Source organism: Engystomops pustulosus, chromosome 10 (genome assembly GCF_040894005.1).
Source record: "Engystomops pustulosus chromosome 10, aEngPut4.maternal, whole genome shotgun sequence".
Lineage (NCBI taxonomy): Eukaryota > Metazoa > Chordata > Amphibia > Anura > Leptodactylidae > Engystomops > Engystomops pustulosus.
In genome coordinates, this window is record NC_092420.1 from 89504081 (window position 1) to 89522598 (window position 18518).

General features: G+C 48.7%; 1 protein-coding gene across 5 annotated transcripts in view; it reads right to left on the reverse strand.

The window, feature by feature from the left end:
* The window catches only part of SLC6A9 (solute carrier family 6 member 9), a 133152-nt gene that overhangs the window by 15138 nt on the left and 99496 nt on the right, over positions 1 to 18518 (reverse strand). For 4 of the 5 annotated variants that reach the window (XM_072128604.1, XM_072128602.1, XM_072128603.1 and 1 more), the window contains 5 exons: positions 9191 to 9344; positions 8127 to 8258; positions 7765 to 8041; positions 2251 to 2383; positions 1191 to 1325 (listed from right to left, as the gene is read on the reverse strand). In XM_072128604.1, coding sequence (XP_071984705.1) covers positions 1191 to 1325; positions 2251 to 2383; positions 7765 to 8041; positions 8127 to 8258; positions 9191 to 9344 — 831 coding nt within the window. Of the gene's footprint in view, positions 1 to 1190; positions 1326 to 2250; positions 2384 to 7764; positions 8042 to 8126; positions 8259 to 9190; positions 9345 to 18518 lie in introns of those variants that run through there. The other variant, XM_072128601.1, reaches the window with a different exon arrangement.

Genomic DNA, 18518 nt, shown 5'->3' on the forward strand with positions numbered 1-18518 from the left:
TTACTGTCTGCTCTGGGCTGTGTATTATTAGATACTGTCTGCTCTGGGCCCTGTACTAGTAGTCACTGTCTGCTCTGGGCTCTGTATTATTAGTTACTGTCTGCTCTGGGTTCTGTATTATTAGTTACTGTCTGCTCTGGGCTCTGTATTATTAGTTACTGTCTGCTCTGGGCCCTGTACTAGTAGTCACTGTCTGCTCTGGGCTCTGTATTATTAGTTACTGTCTGCTCTGGGCTGTGTATTATTAGATACTGTCTGCTCTGGGCTCTGTATTATTAGTTACTGTCTGCTCTGGGCTCTGTATTATTAGTTACTGTCTGCTCTGGGCTGTGTATTATTAGTTACTGTCTGCTCTGGGCTGTGTATTATTAGTTACTGTCTGCTCTGGGCTCTGTATTATTAGTTACTATCTGCTCTGGGCTCTGTATTATTAGTTACTGTCTGCTCTGGGCTCTGTATTATTAGTTACTATCTGCTCTGGGCTGTGTATTATTAGTTACTGTCTGCTCTGTGCTCTGTATTATTAGTTACTATCTGCTCTGGGCTCTGTATTATTAGTTACTGTCTGCCCTGGGCTCTGTATTATTAGTTACTGTCTGCTCTGGGCTCTGTATTATTAGTTACTGTCTGCTCTGGGCTCTGTATTATTAGTTACTATCTGCTCTGGGCTCTGTATTATTAGTTACTATCTGCTCTGGGCTGTGTAGTATTAGTTACTGTCTGCTCTGGGCTGTGTATTATTAGTTACTGTCTGCTCTGGGCTGTGTATTATTAGTTACTGTCTGCTCTGGGCTGTGTATTATTAGTTACTATCTGCTCTGGGCTGTGTAGTATTAGTTACTGTCTGCTCTGGGCTGTGTATTATTAGTTACTGTCTGCTCTGGGATCTTTGTGTTTTAACTACTATTTTAGCATTTGCAATCAGTTGGTTTGGGAGTTCATGCACCGGCACGTGCAGGGGGGTATGGGCGCAGCTAGTACCCCATCCTTCATGCAGAGCACCTCGTGCTGCTGTGATGTGTATGTCGGTGACTTGTGTGCTGTTCTGTGGCCACTAGGGGGCAATCTAATGCCAGGTTTTGCAGTACACTGCGGCATGCTGGGGGTCGGTCTGTCTGAAATGGCGCTGCGCCCTCCACTGGAGGAGACAGAGAACGAGCAGAACACAAACAGTAACACAGAGGATTCACCTTGGCATCCAGGATCTTGTCCCACTGCGGGGTCAGGTAATACAAGATGCCGTCCACAGCCCCCTCCAGGGTGATCCCCCGCACAAAGAGGATGGTGAGGACCACGTAGGGGAACGTGGCCGTGAAATAAACCACCTGCAGGGAGAGGAGCAGAGAGGTATAAGGCACAGGGGTGTAGGGGGTATGAGGCACAGGGGTGTAGGAGGTACGAGGCACAGGGGTGTAGGAGGTACGAGGCACAGGGGTGTAGGAGGTACGAGGCACAGGGGTGTAGGAGGTACGAGGCACAGGAGTGTAGGGGGTACGAGGCACAGGAGTGTAGGGGGTACGAGGCACAGGAGTGTAGGGGGTACGAGGCACAGGAGTGTAGGGGGTACGAGGCACAGGAATGTAGGGGGTACGAGGCACAGGAATGTAGGGGGTACGAGGCACAGGAATGTAGGGGGTACGAGGCACAGGAATGTAGGGGGTACGAGGCACAGGGATGTAGGAGGTATGAGGCACAGGAGTGTAGGGGGTACGAGGCACAGGGGTGTAGGGGGTACGAGGCACAGGGATGTAGGAGGTATGAGGCACAGGAGTGTAGGGGGTACGAGGCACAGGAATGTAGGGGGTATGAGGCACAGGAGTGTAGGGGGTATGAGGCACAGGGGTGTAGGGGGTATGAGGCACAGGGGTGTAGGAGGAACGAGGCACAGGAGTGTAGGGGGTACGAGGCACAGGGGTGTAGGGGGTATGAGGCACAGGAATGTAGGGGTACGGGGCACAGGAGTGTAGGGGGTATGAGGCACAGGGGTGTAGGGGGTATGAGGCACAGGGGTGTAGGGGGTACCAGGCACAGGAGTGTAGGGGGTACGAGGCACAGGAGTGTAGGGGGTACGAGGCACAGGAGTGTAGGGGGTACGAGGCACAGGAGTGTAGGGGGTACGAGGCACAGGAGTGTAGGGGGTACGAGGCACAGGAGTGTAGGGGGTACGAGGCACAGGAGTGTGGGGGTACAAGGCACAGGAGTGTAGGGGGGACAGCTATGGGTCACATGACTTGCGGGCCAGTCACTCACCTTCCCAGAGGATTTAACGCCTCTTATGAGACAGAGGAAGACAACGATCCAGGACAACCCCAGACACCCGAGGATCGGCAGCCGCACCTCCCCGAAATTCCCAATGTCATCTGACAACTGCAGCACGTAACGCCTGGAAGATGTGAGAGAAGCCACGTCAGAGACTGCCAGAGACTGAGACCACCGTGTGGTGTACAGAGACCCCCGTGTGCTCTACAGACGGCCAGATACCCCCATGTACTGAACTGAGACCCCAGTGTATTGTATAGAAACCCCCTTGTGCTGTACAGAGACCCCCGTGTATTGTACAGAGACCACCTGAGACCCCCTGTGTACTGTACAGAGACCACCTGAGACCCCCTGTGTACTGTAGAGACCACCTGAGACCCCCTGTGTACTGTACAGAAACCACCTGAGACCCCCTGTGTACTGTACAGAGACCACCAGAGACCCCCTGTGTACTGTACAGAGACCACCTGAGACCCCCTGTGTACTGTAGAGACCACCTGAGACCCCCTGTGTACTGTACAGAAACCACCTGAGACCCCCTGTGTACTGTACAGAGACCACCTGAGACCCCCTGTGTACTGTACAGAGACCACCTGAGAGTCCCGTGTACTGTACAGAGACCGCCAGAGACCCCCTGTGTACTGTACAGAGACCACCTGAGACCCCCTGTGTACTGTACAGAGACCGCCAGAGACCCCCGTGTACTGTACAGAGACCACCAGAGACTGCACAGATGTGACAGCAGAGCACAGAAGAATCTTGATGTTTTTAGCTGATGCCCTGTCGACAATGAGACGTGCAGAGCCTCGCGCCCTGCGGACAATGCCTAGGGGCTGCCATAGACTGAGGCATTTCCTGCGCCTCGGCTGCCAGTCTGGGGGGTCCCGTCCTCTTCTCCAAGCCTCCAGGAAGCATTGGCATTGTCAGCCTTTTCCTGTGCAGAAGCCTCCCCAGAGCCTGGCATAGAGTGGCATAGGGGGCGATCACTACAAGCCCCGGCATTGTGAGACCCTGAGTACTACAGGTCCCAGCATTGTGAGACTGAGCACTACAAGCCCCAGCATTGTGAGACTGAGCACTACAAGCCCCAGCATTGTGAGACTCTGAGCACTACAAGTCCCAGCATTGTGAGACTCTGAGCATTACAAGTCCCAGCATTGTGAGACTGAGCATTACAAGTCCCAGCATTGTGAGACTGAGCACTACAAGTCCCAGCATTGTGAGACTGAGCACTACAAGTCCCAGCATTGTGAGACCCTGAGCACTACAAGTCCCAGCATTGTGAGACCCTGAGCACTACAAGTCCCAGCATTGTGAGACCCTGAGCACTACAAATCCCAGCATTGTGAGACTCATAGCACTACAAGTCCCAGCATTGTGACACCCAGAGCACTACAAGTCCCAGCATTGTGAGACCCTGAGCACTACAAATCCCAGCATTGTGAGACCCTGAGCACTACAAATCCCAGCATTGTGAGACTCGGAGCACTACAAGTCCCAGCATTGTGACACTCTGAGAACTACAAGTCCCAGCATTGTGACACCCAGAGCACTACAAGTCTCAGCATTGTGAAACTCTGAGCACTACAAGTCCCAGCATTGTGACACCCGGAGCACTACAAGTCTCAGCATTGTGACACCCGGAGCACTACAAGTCCCAGCATTGTGACACCCAGAGCACTACAAGTCCCAGCATTGTGACACTCATAGCACTACAAGTCCCAGCATTGTGAGACTGGGAGCACTACAAGTCCCAGCATTGTGACACCCGGAGCACTACAAGTCTCAGCATTGTGACACTCTTAGCACTACAAGTCCCAGCATTGTGACACTCTTAGCACTACAAGTCCCAGCATTGTGACACTCTTAGCACTACAAGTCCCAGCATTGTGACACTCCGAACACTACAAGTCCCAGCATTGTGTAACTCCGAGCACTACAAGTCCCAGCATTGTGACACCCGGAGCACTACAAGTCCCAGCATTGTGACACTCTTAGCACTACAAGTCCCAACACTGTGACACCCGGAGCACTACAAGTCTCAGCATTGTGACACTCATAGCACTACAAGTCCCAGCATTGTGACACTCATAGCACTACAAGTCCCAGCATTGTGAGGTTGAGCACTACAAGTCCCAGCATTGTGACACTCTTAGCACTACAAGTCCCAGCATTGTGACACTCTTAGCACTACAAGTCCCAGCATTGTGAGACTCTGAGCACTACAAGTCCCAGCATTGTGACACGCGGAGCACTACAAGTCCCAGCATTGTGACACTCTGAGCACTACAAGTCCCAGCATTGTGACACGCGGAGCACTACAAGTCCCAGCATTGTGAGACTCAGAGCACTACAAGTCCCAGCATTGTGACACCCAGAGCACTACAAGTCCCAGCATTGTGACACTCTTAGCACTACAAGTCCCAGCATTGTGACACTCTTAGCACTACAAGTCCCAGCATTGTGACACTCTTAGCACTACAAGTCCCAGCATTGTGACACCCAGAGCACTACAAGTCCCAGCATTGTGACACTCTTAGCACTACAAGTCCCAGCATTGTGACACCCAGAGCACTACAAGTCCTAGCATTGTAAAAACTGAGCACTTCAAGTCCCAGCATTGTGAGACTGAGCACTACAAGTCCCAGCATTGTAAAAACTGAGCACTACAAGTCCCAGCATTGTGACACTCATAGCACTACAAGTCCCTGCATTGTGACACCCGGAGCACTACAAGTCTCAGCATTGTGACACTCTTAGCACTACAAGTCCCAGCATTGTGACACTCTTAGCACTACAAATCCCAGCATTGTGAGGTTGAGCACTACAAGTCTCAGCATTGTGAGGTTGAGCACTACAAGTCCCAGCATTGTGAGACTCTTAGCACTACAAGTCCCAGCATTGTGACACGCGGAGCACTACAAGTCTCAGCATTGTGACACTCATAGCACTACAAGTCCCAGCATTGTGAGACTTGGAGCACTACAAGTCCCAGCATTGTGACACTCCGAACACTACAAGTCCCAGCATTGTGTAACTCCGAGCACTACAAGTCCCAGCATTGTGACACTCTTAGCACTACAAGTCCCAACACTGTGACACCCGGAGCACTACAAGTCTCAGCATTGTGACACTCATAGCACTACAAGTCCCAGCATTGTGACACTCATAGCACTACAAGTCTCAGCATTGTGACACTCATAGCACTACAAGTCCCAGCATTGTGAGGTTGAGCACTACAAGTCCCAGCATTGTGACACTCTTAGCACTACAAGTCCCAGCATTGTGACACTCTTAGCACTACAAGTCCCAGCATTGTGAGACTCTGAGCACTACAAGTCCCAGCATTGTGAGACTGAGCACTACAAGTCCCAGCATTGTGAAAATGAGCACTACAAGTCCCAGCATTCTGAGACCCTGAGCACTACAAATCCCAGCATTGTGAGACCCTGAGCACTACAAATCCCAGCATTGTGAGACTCATAGCACTACAAGTCCCAGCATTGTGAGACCCTGAGCACTACAAATCCCAGCATTGTGAGACCCTGAGCACTACAAATCCCAGCATTGTGAGACTCGGAGCACTACAAGTCCCAGCATTGTGAAACTCTGAGAACTACAAGTCCCAGCATTGTGACACCCGGAGCACTACAAGTCTCAGCATTGTGACACTCTTAGCACTACCAGTCCCAGCATTGTGACACCCAGAGCACTACAAGTCCCAGCATTGTGACACTCATAGCACTACAAGTCCCAGCATTGTGTAACTCCGAGCACTACAAGTCCCAACACTGTGACACCCGGAGCACTACAAGTCTCAGCATTGTGACACTCATAGCACTACAAGTCCCAGCATTGTGACACTCATAGCACTACAAGTCCCAGCATTGTGAGGTTGAGCACTACAAGTCCCAGCATTGTGACACTCTTAGCACTACAAGTCCCAGCATTGTGACACTCTTAGCACTACAAGTCCCAGCATTGTGAGACTCTGAGCACTACAAGTCCCAGCATTGTGCCACGCGGAGCACTACAAGTCCCAGCATTGTGAGACTCCGAGCACTACAAGTCCCAGCATTGTGACACCCAGAGCACTACAAGTCCCAGCATTGTGACACTCTTAGCACTACAAGTCCCAGCATTGTGACACCCGGAGCACTACAAGTCCCAGCATTGTAAAAACTGAGCACTTCAAGTCCCAGCATTGTGAGACTGAGCACTACAAGTCCCAGCATTGTGAGACTGAGCACTACAAGTCCCAGCATTCTGAGACCCTGAGCACTACAAATCCCAGCATTCTGAGACCCTGAGCACTACAAATCCCAGCATTGTGAGACTCATAGCACTACAAGTCCCAGCATTGTGAGACCCTGAGCACTACAAATCCCAGCATTGTGACACCCGGAGCACTACAAGTCCCAGCATTGTGACACCCGGAGCACTACAAGTCTCAGCATTGTGACACTCTTAGCACTACCAGTCCCAGCATTGTGACACCCAGAGCACTACAAGTCCCAGCATTGTGACACTCATAGCACTACAAGTCCCAGCATTGTGAGACTGGGAGCACTACAAGTCCCAGCATTGTGACACCCGGAGCACTACAAGTCTCAGCATTGTGACACTCTTAGCACTACAAGTCCCAGCATTGTGAGGTTGAGCACTACAAGTCCCAGCATTGTGAGACTGAGCACTACAAGTCCCAGCATTGTGAGACTGAGCACTACAAGTCCCAGCATTGTGAGACTGAGCACTACAAGTCCCAGCATTGTGAGGCTGAGCACTACAAGTCCCAGCATTGTGAGGCTGAGCACTACAAGTCCCAGCATTGTGAGGCTGAGCACTACAAGTCCCAGCATTGTGAGGCTGAGCACTACAAGTCCCAGCATAGTGTGTTATCTATGGGGATGATCAGAGGAGGCGCCGGCTGATGGCTGCGCTGACACAATGCGCAGCTGCCCCTCACAATACGAGGAAGCGGCGCAGGGCGGGCGCCTTATAATGGACAACAGTGGGCAAGTGCCGCGGCAACACCTCCTGTCACCCAAACCCTGGGGAAACTGTGTTATACTTCTCACAGCTGAAGGTTTGTTGCATTGATCTAGACATTCCTCAGGGAGATAAACACAAGAGCAGAATCCCTTCCTGTCTAGACGCTTTGTCACAATGTATCAGTGACACAGGTCTGGTCTCTTTGGGGGTGAAGCATCATCACAGTCTTGTATTATCTGCTGATTTACAACAAATTTCCCACTTTTGGAGAGACTTCAATCCGTAGTGAGCAACAAACCACTGCAACAAACACTCAGCCGTGACGAGTATTATGCCTCTGGATATGAGATGTCGCTGGGGCAGGGCCAGGTGTATCCTTTAGATATCACACATGCAGAGGTGTCAGCACAGTGTGTCAGCGCACCTACCTCCAGTACTCCTGGCTGGGGTATGCTTGCATCCTCTGTATATCACACATGCAGAGGTGTCAGCACAGTGTGTCAGTGCACCTACCTCCAGTACTCCTCGCTGGGGCTGGTCCTCTTGGTGGTCTGGTTGAGGAGCACGGACATGTTGAGGGCCTGGTGCAGGGGGGCGCTGAGGTTGAAGCTGCTGTTGCTGGAGGGGCTCAGGACCCCCGCACAGTTCTCCGTGTTCCAGGGGTTGTTGCAGTAGGTCCAGGGCAGGACACGGCTCATGGACATGAAGAAGTAGTAGAAGGCGATGCAGATGACCACATTGTAATAAATCCCGATGTACGTGGAGACCACCATCATACCGTAGCCCACCCCTGCGGAGGAGACACAGGAGATGTATGACAGAAGACACACACCATGCACCACACACACTTACAGCAATACCACTGCTTGCTGTACCTTTAAACATGGGGCTGACGCGCCACACCCCGAGGCATCCCTGACTGGCAAACTGCCCGAAAGACAACTCCATGAAGAAGAGCGGGATACCACAGAAGACCAGCATGATGAAGTACGGGAACATGAAGGCACCTGAGGAGATAATACCACCGATATCTGTCACATACTCCAGTATACTAGCACTGCTACCTGTCTCCTCCTCCTGTATAATATCACTCCTACCTGTCCCCTACTCCTGCATAATATCACCACTACCTGTCCTCTCCCCATGTATAATATCACCGCTACCTGTCCCCTCCTCCTGTATAATATCACCGCTACCTGTCCCCTCCTCCTGTATAATATCACCGCTACCTGTCCTCTCCCCATGTATAATATCACTGCTGCCTGTCCCCACCTCCTGTATAATATCACCGCTACCTGTCCTCTCCCCATGTATAATATCACAGCAACCTGTCCCCTCCTCCTGTATAATATCACCGCTACCTGTCCCCTCCTCCTGTATAATATCACCGCTACCTGTCCTCTCCCCATGTATAATATCACCGCTACCTGTCCTCTCCCCATGTATAATATCACCGCTACCTGTCCTCTCCCCATGTATAATATCACCGCTACCTGTCCTCTCCCCATGTATAATATCACCGCTACCTGTCCTCTCCCCATGTATAATATCACCGCTACCTGTCCCCTCCTCCTGTGTAATATTACTGCTACCTGTTCCTTCCTCCTGTGTAATATCACTGCTACCTGTCCCCTCCTCCTGTGTAATATCACTGCTACCTGTCCCCTCCTCCTGTGTAATATCACTGCTACCTGTCCCTTCCTCCTGTGTAATATCACTGCTACCTGTCACCTCCTCCTGTATAATATCACTGCTACCTGCCCCCTCCTCCTGTATAATATCACTGCTATCTGTCCCTTCCTCCTGTGTAATATCACTGCTACCTGTCCCCTCCTCTTGTGTAATGTCACTGATATCTGGAGAGCGCTGAAGTCACTGTTTACATTATACATCACAGCTGGGTCGGGTCGGTTCTGTTTGTTGCACTTGAGTCACTTACCTCCTCCATTCCTGTAGCAGAGGTATGGAAACCGCCACACATTGCCCAGGCCCACAGCATAGCCCACACTGGTCAGGACAAACTCAATCTGGTTGCCCCAGTTGCCCCTCTTCACATTCTCGTCCCTCTTGGTTTCACTGGGCACCGCACCATTCTGTAACGAGTTAGTGTCAGATGATTAATGCCATGAAGTGCACAGAAGACTACAACTCCCATCATCCTGGGGTAGAGAATAAGCATAGGTTACCATCTTTAGGTGAAAATATGACCTAACAGTTTGTTCCACTGTTTAATCCCAGCCTCTATGAGATATCACTGACAGCAAGCAGAGATATCAGTAAGGAGCCTTCAGCTGACCCTGATATCATTCCACTGGTCCCATAGATCGAGGGTGAAGTGTGGGCAGGGGGAATGGCCACCAATTATAATGAACCCAGACCTGGCACCAGCCGCCTCTAGAGATGCCAAGAATCACAAGAGGCTTTCACCGGTCCAGAGCACATCCGCCAGGAGACAAAGATTCATCACCGGAGGCCGAAACAGCGGGCGAGGAAGGGAGGGGTTAATATCTAAACTATCTGTGATAGGTCAGACTGCACCGAGAATATAACAGGTCACCAGTGGAAGAAAGTGAGTGCAGCTCTGGAGTATAATACAGGATGTAACTCAGGATCAGTACAGGATAAGTAATGTCATGTATGTACACAGTGACTGAACCAGCAGCAGAATAGTGAGTGCAGCTCTGGAGTATAATACAGGATGTAACTCAGGATCAGTACAGGATAAGTAATGTCATGTATGAACACAGTGACTGAACCAGCAGAATAGTGAGTGCAGCTCTGGAGTATAATACAGGATGTAACTCAGGATCAGTACAGGATAAGTAATGTCATGTATGTACACAGTGACTGCACCAGCAGCAGAATAGTGAGTGCAGCTCTGGGGTATAATACAGGATGTAACTCAGGATCAGTACAGGATAAGTAATGTCATGTATGTACACAGTGACTGAACCAGCAGCAGAATAGTGAGTGCAGCTCTGGAGTATAATACAGGATGTAACTCAGGATCAGTACAGGATAAGTAATGTCATGTATGAACACAGTGACTGAACCAGCAGAATAGTGAGTGCAGCTCTGGAGTATAATACAGGATGTAACTCAGGATCAGTACAGGATAAGTAATGTCATGTATGTACACAGTGACTGCACCACCAGCAGAATAGTGAGTGCAGCTCTGGGGTATAATACAGGATGTAACTCAGGATCAGTACAGGATAAGTAATGTCATGTATGTACACAGTGACTGCAGCAGCAGCAGAATAGTGAGTGCAGCTCTGGGGTATAATACAGGGTGTAACTCAGGATCAGTACAGGATAAGTAATGTCATGTATGTACACAGTGACTGCACCAGCAGAATAGTGAGTGCAGCTCTGGGGTATAATACAGGGTGTAACTCAGGATCAGTACAGGATAAGTAATGTCATGTATGTACACAGTGACTGCAGCAGCAGCAGAATAGTGAGTGCAGCTCTGGGGTATAATACAGGGTGTAACTCAGGATCAGTACAGGATAAGTAATGTCATGTATGTACGAAGTGACTGCACCAGCAGCAGAATAGGGAGTGCAGCTCTGGAGTATAATACAGGATGTAAGTCAGGATCAGTACAGGATAAGTAATGTCATGTATGTACCAGCAGCAGAATAGTGAGTGCAGCTCTGGAGTATAATACAGGATGTAACTCAGGATCAGTACAGGATAAGTAATGTCATGTATGTACACAGTGACTGCACCAGCAGCAGAATAGTGAGTGCAGCTCTGGAGTATAATACAGGATGTAACTCAGGATCAGTACAGGATAAGCAATGTCATGTATGTACACAGTGACTGCACCAGCAGCAGAATAGTGAGTGCAGCTCTGGAGTATAATACTGGATGTAACTCAGGATCAGTACAGGATAAGTAATGTCATGTATGTACAGTGACTGCACCAGCAGCAAATAGTGAGTGCAGCTCTGGAGTATAATACAGGATGTAACTCAGGATTAGTACAGGATAAGTAATGTCATGTATGTACACAGTGACTGCACCAGCAGCAGAATAGTGAGTGCAGCTCTGGAGTATAATACAGGATGTAACTCAGGATCAGTACAGGATAAGCAATGTCATGTATGTACACAGTGACTGCACCAGCAGCAGAATAGTGAGTGCAGCTCTGGAGTATAATACTGGATGTAACTCAGGATCAGTACATGATAAGTAATGTCATGTATGTACAGTGACTGCACCAGCAGCAAATAGTGAGTGCAGCTCTGGAGTATAATACTGGATGTAACTCAGGATCAGTACAGGATAAGTAATGTCATGTATGTACACAGTGACTGCACCAGCAGCAGAATAGTGAGTGCAGCTCTAGGGTATAATACAGGATGTAACTCGGGATCAGTACATGATAAGTAATGTCATGTATGTACAGTGACTGCACCAGCAGCAGAATAGTGAGTGCAGCTCTAGGGTATAATACAGGATGTAACTCAGGATCAGTACAGGATAAGTAATGTCATGTATGTACACTGTGACTGCACCAGCAGCAGAATAGTGAGTGCAGCTCTGGAGTATAATACTGGATGTAACTCAGGATCAGTACAGGATAAGTAATGTCATGTATGTACAGTGACTGCACCAGCAGCAGAATAGTGAGTGCAGCTCTGGAGTATAATACAGGATGTAACTCAGGATCAGTACAGGATAAGTAATGTCATGTATGTTGTGGGGAATTGCTCTGGTAGTTGACTGGTAGCAGTGCAGGAAGCAGGGACACACGCAGGTTTAAAGTTCAATTTAAGTGTTTATTCACACTTGCAAAACAGAACACAACTTCAGCCTTGGCTTAGGCACATGCAAAAAAACATTACAAAAGTAATTCCTGCCCGGCTAGGCGCTGTCTAATACATTTGACGGACCCTAGCTATCCGGGTACCAGGCTGCCTGGCACCTGCTCTTGGCCAGCAGCAAGACAGGAGACCCTCAGTTACCTTTGCTGTGAGAATGCAATCTCGCTTTCAGCTCTCCAGGTAGGGCCTCTCCTACTGCTTCTGGCCTGCAGACTAAATCAGGCCCTAACGAGGCCTGTGACCTGCACCTGTGGGCAATTCACAAACCCAGGACCGAAGCCCGGGCGGAGTAGGAGTCCCACTATCAGCCTACCCCTACTCCATAATAAGCAGTCCCATTGCGGACATTACAAATGTGTCTGTGTTAGCTAGGCCAACACAGACAAAACAGACTATTCCTGCTTATCATGTCTGCATTAACCCTTGGGTTACTGCAGACAAACCCAGGGCTTTTACCACACACCCTTCATCTGCCTGTAGGACAGATAGCGGTTTTCCCAAATGACACCTCTCACTTTCTTACAATGTACACAGTGACTGCACCAGCAGCAGAATAGTGAGTGCAGCTCTGGAGTATAATACAGGATGTAACTCAGGATCAGTACAGGATAAGTAATGTCATGTATGTACACAGTGACTGCACCAGCAGCAGAATAGTGAGTGCAGCTCTGGAGTATAATACAGGATGTAACTCAGGATCAGTACAGGATAAGTAATGTCATGTATGTACAGTGACTGCACCAGCAGCAGAATAGTGAGTGCAGCTCTGGAGTATAATACAGGATGTAACTCAGGATCAGTACATGATAAGTAATGTCATGTATGTACACAGTGACTGCACCAGCAGCAGAATAGTGAGTGCAGCTCTGGAGTATAATACTGGATGTAACTCAGGATCAGTACAGGATAAGTAATGTCATGTATGTACACTGTGACTGCACCAGCAGCAGAATAGTGAGTGCAGCTCTGGAGTATAATACTGGATGTAACTCAGGATCAGTACAGGATAAGTAATGTCATGTATGTACACAGTGACTGCACCAGCAGCAGAATAGTGAGTGCAGCTCTGGAGTATAATACAGGATGTAACTCAGGATCAGTACAGGATAAGTAATGTCATGTATGTACACAGTGACTGCACCAGCAGCAGAATAGTGAGTGCAGCTCTGGGGTATAATACAGGATGTAACTCAGGATCAGTACAGGATAAGTAATGTCATGTATGTACACAGTGACTACACCAGCAGCAGAATAGTGAGTGCAGCTCTGGAGTATAATACAGGTTGTAACTCAGGATCAGTACAGGATAAGTAATGTCATGTATGTACACAGTGACTGCACCAGCAGCAGAGTAGTGAGTGCAGCTCTGGAGTATAATACTGGATGTAACTCAGGATCAGTACAGGATAAGTAATGTCATGTATGTACACAGTGACTGCACCAGCAGCAGAATAGTGAGTGCAGCTCTGGAGTATAATACAGGATGTAACTCAGGATCAGTACAGGATAAGTAATGTCATGTATGTACACAGTGACTGCACCAGCAGCAGAATAGTGAGTGCAGCTCTGGGGTATAATACAGGATGTAACTCAGGATCAGTACAGGATAAGTAATGTCATGTATGTACACAGTGACTACACCAGCAGCAGAATAGTGAGTGCAGCTCTGGAGTATAATACTGGATGTAACTCAGGATCAGTACAGGATAAGTAATGTCATGTATGTACACTGTGACTGCACCAGCAGCAGAATAGTGAGTGCAGCTCTGGAGTATAATACTGGATGTAACTCAGGATCAGTACAGGATAAGTAATGTCATGTATGTACACAGTGACTGCACCAGCAGCAGAATAGTGAGTGCAGCTCTGGAGTATAATACAGGATGTAACTCAGGATCAGTACAGGATAAGTAATGTCATGTATGTACACAGTGACTGCACCAGCAGCAGAATAGTGAGTGCAGCTCTGGGGTATAATACAGGATGTAACTCAGGATCAGTACAGGATAAGTAATGTCATGTATGTACACAGTGACTACACCAGCAGCAGAATAGTGAGTGCAGCTCTGGAGTATAATACAGGTTGTAACTCAGGATCAGTACAGGATAAGTAATGTCATGTATGTACACAGTGACTGCACCAGCAGCAGAGTAGTGAGTGCAGCTCTGGGGTATAATACAGGATGTAACTCAGGATCAGTACAGGATAAGTAATGTCATGTATGTACACAGTGACTGCACCAGCAGCAGAATAGGGAGTGCAGCTCTGGAGTATAATACAGGATGTAACTCAGGATCAGTACAGGATAAGTAATGTCATGTATGTACACAGTGACTGCACCAGCAGCAGAATAGTGAGTGCAGCTCTGCGGTATAATACAGGATGTAACTCAGGATCAGTACAGGATAAGTAATGTCATGTATGTACACAGTGACTGCACATGTATGACTCCTATTGTTTCCTTTCTCTTTATTTTGTTCAATTTTTTGTGTGACTTTTTGCAGTTTGAGACTTTTTAGGAGCAGAATCAAGCACCGTACCAAAGTCAGATGCCGCAACGATTAAATGCTGTTGCTGTATTTATCTTTGTAGCCCAGATGTTTGTTCAAATTGTGAGACTTTTGGGCTTGGAATTGTCCCATTCTTGTGCCTAATAAGTCGCAAAACAGGGCACGGTACACCCAGACTTACTTGTGGTAAACTACTATTTGGGACTAAAAAGTCGCACACACCACAAAAAGTCGCAAAAGTGAGACTAAACAGGCAACTCATCACATGTATCACAAAGGGAAAAAACTTAAGATACATTGCAATGATTAAGTAGTTAACTAGAGGAAACTTGAAAAAGGGGCAGCCGAAAAACTATAATACATGTGCCCCAGTCACTGCACCAGCAGTAGAATAGGGAGTGCAGCTCCGCAGCTCTTTTGCTTGTGATGATCGGCTGTGTTTTTGTGCTGCTCCTGTACGATCCATCTCCACCTTGGTCCTGCTCTCTCCTCTCCCAGGCTCTCGGACTAGGCTGGCGGGGGGGCAAGGGTAGCCAGTTACCAGTCAGCGGCAACTGGGTAACTGGCAGCACTCCCACCAAGTCAGTTAAGGTTCTGTAACATTGGTGACAGGTTCTGTGCCTGGTCCCCAGGGGTTGAAACAATCATGAGTGACTTTTTAGCAAAGAAAAGTCCCATAAAACCTCAATGTGACTTTTTTGAGACTTTTTTTTTTTTTTTACACCTAAAAGCCCAGGAAAACCAATGATAAAAAACCCCCATTGTGTCAGACAAGGTTCTTCAAATGGACCCAGAAAACGTAAAAGCCATAGTGGATTGGCCTTGCTATTCAATGTTTTTGGGGATTTACGAACTTCTACAGACAATTTATTCTCAATTCCTCCTCTCTTACTGCCCCCATTTCTGTAGAAGGTGAATGAAAACAATTGGGTTCCCGAGGCTGAGTCAGCATTCTCGGAGCTAAAAAGGTCTTTTACTTCTGCTTCTGTTCTTCCTGACGTCACACGACAATTCTTATTGGAGGTTGACGCCTCGTCCATCGGTGCCGGAGCTCTTCTGTTCCAAAAGAAAGCTAAGGGTAAATCTCTGACCTGTGGCTTCTTCTCCTCCGCTGAAAGGAACTATTCTATCACAGATTGTGAGCTTTTGGCCCTGGAAGAGTGGAGGAAGGATCTGTGTAACCAGTAATTATTTATACTGACCACAGGAATCTCACCTACTCACAGTCTGCACAATGTTTGAACCCTCGTCAAGCTAGATGGACGCTGTTCTTTGCCAGGTTTGATTTTGACCTCCATTTTCGTCCCACTGATAAAAAACCCTTTCCAGATCTTTTGAGACTTCTGACAAGGAAGAGGATCATCGGAATGTCACCGATCCTTCTAGAATTGTCTCAGTAGCTCCTCATTAGGTTAAAGGAAATCTACCTGCTTTGTTAACCAAACATACCCTGAGAATGCTGTAGCGACACTGATGCAGAAACATGTATTGTTTATTCCCTGATCCAAGTGGTTTTGCTTAAAAAACTATTCAGGACCTTGGGAAAGCTGGGTGTCCTGCCTGCTGTAGATAAACACATTACACAGAGCTTCCTGAACTGTCCAGACAGGACTGATCAACCTGAGCTGAATGACTCATACACAGCAGCTGAAGGATGGTGCAGCGATTGATTACTTCTGCCTGTAAGGGACAACACGTTGGGGCTCATTTACTAAGGGTCCGCGGAGCATCGGCTTGCACGCGACACAAGTGGGGGCGGGCCGACGGATTCCGACTACGTGGAGGATTTAACATTTCGGTGCTTACAAGCACCGGGAAGAAGGTGAACTCCGGCGGACACCGGTGACGGATGCAGGGAAGCGACGGATGCAGGAACTCGGCAGCACGAGCTATGTGAATCGCGCTGGACCTCATCTTCGTCGGACCGTCCGAATCGTGGATTGCGACAGGACCAGTAAATTTGCCTCAGTGATGATATAATTTTCTGGAGCAGTGCATAATTAAGGTAAGAGGAGAAGTTCCGGAAGCCTCACTATCATAATTTTATAATTGATTAATCAGCAAAACCATGTTTCTGCATCAGTGTAGCTACAGCATTCTCAAGGTATGTTTGGTTCATAATGCACAAAAGCAAATGGTAGATTTCCTTTAAAGACATCTGCAACAACCCCACCAATGCACAGGGAAGGTAGATGTTGGTAGGGGCTTTTAGGGAGACTGATCACCTCTCTGCAGCTGGAGCTACTGTCTGGGAGGGAAACAGTTAACATATCAATTGTCTGTAACCAATGATACGCTGTGTTATTATTGTAAAGCAAGCAGGAAGTTGATTCGAGAAAGCTGCCACCTCACTGGGGAGTATAAAAACCCCTTGTGGGCAGGAGCACATGGTCAGTCAGGTCAGTCAGGTCAGTCCTGCAGTTTAGTCAATGTAATGTAATGCAATGCAATGTAAGCAGAGGAGAGTGTAGCATCTGTCTGTGCTGCACAAGCATGTGTCATACTACAAGGAAGCAGAGGTATCTCAGACTGCTGCCTGACACCTTGGGCAACTAAGGAAACTAAGCTCCATCTTACCCAGCCCAGCCTGAAGTCACTACCAGGCTGTGAGCAACCTTCCTGTGGACCAGCTATCTCCTACCAGCTTACCTGAACCTGCTGATGCTGATGTTAGGCTGTTGCCTGCTGTTCAAGCTCCAATAAAGAACCGTGAGTTGATTTGCACAATGTGCCTCCATGTGTTCCCTGGCTTAGTCTGCTTAAAGGGGTTATCCGGGTTTTAAAAATTACCTAGGGCCGGGCTGGGGAGGGCTAGTTAAAAATAATAAACATGTACTTACCTCGTCTGGCGCTGCTGATGTCCCGCGCCGCGGTCCCTTCGATCCGTGCCCCTGTTTGTTTACAGGGGCACGGAAGCCGCGCACAGGGAGCTTCCGGTCCGCGATGTGCCCGGCTCCTCCCATCCGTCCCTATCTCTCAGCGTTGTAAGCGCTGGGAGATGGTGTCAGATGGGAGCAACCGGCCGGCCAGAAGCTCCCTGTGCGCCCCTGTATACAAACCGGCACACAGAGGAGACCGGCCGTGGCGCGGGACATCGGCAGCACCGGAGGAGGTAAGTACATGTTTATTGTGTTTAAATAGCCCTCCCCAGCCCGGCCATAAGAAATTTTTTAAACCCGGATAACCCCTTTAAGCACCACGTGCTCCCCATCCTTCATCACCCAGCAATCTCTATATACAACTCCGGGGTTGCCTCAGAGAGAAAAACATTACATCAGCCTCTCCCTCCACTTTTCTTGCACACACCACCTGCTGGATACCTGCCAGGCTGTAGGCCCGTCCTCCGGTCCCAATGACCATAGCGTGCCTAAGCCCGCATAAGCCACTCTGGTATCCTGGGCCCCAGCTGTCTACAACCACAGAAGAAAGGCCAGGACCTGGTGGGGGAACTTGCACATCCCACCTGGAAAGACTTATGTTCAGCCTGCTGACAGAGAGAAGATCCTATCTCTCTATCGGGTCTTCCATCCACTTCTCGATTTGAAATTCTGTTCATTCAGTACATATTTTGCCTGCACGGACTTCCTTTTTCATGTTTCCTTTGACCATGGTGTCCATGGTGGAGAGTTCTGTGTTAACTTCTGGATGTAACATTAGATTTCTCCTCTACAATCCAACGGTCACGTTTAATGTGTCAATCAGATTCTTGAGGGATATCTCCGACACTTTGGGGGTCATTTACTAAGGGCCCGATTCGCGTTTTCCCGACGTGTTACCCGAATATTTCCGATTTGCGCCCATTGTACCTGAATTGCCCCGGGATTGTGGCGCACGCGATCGGATTGTGGCGCATCGGCGCCGGCATGCGCACGACGGAAATTGGGGGGCGTGGCCGAACGAAAACCCAACGTATTCGGAAAA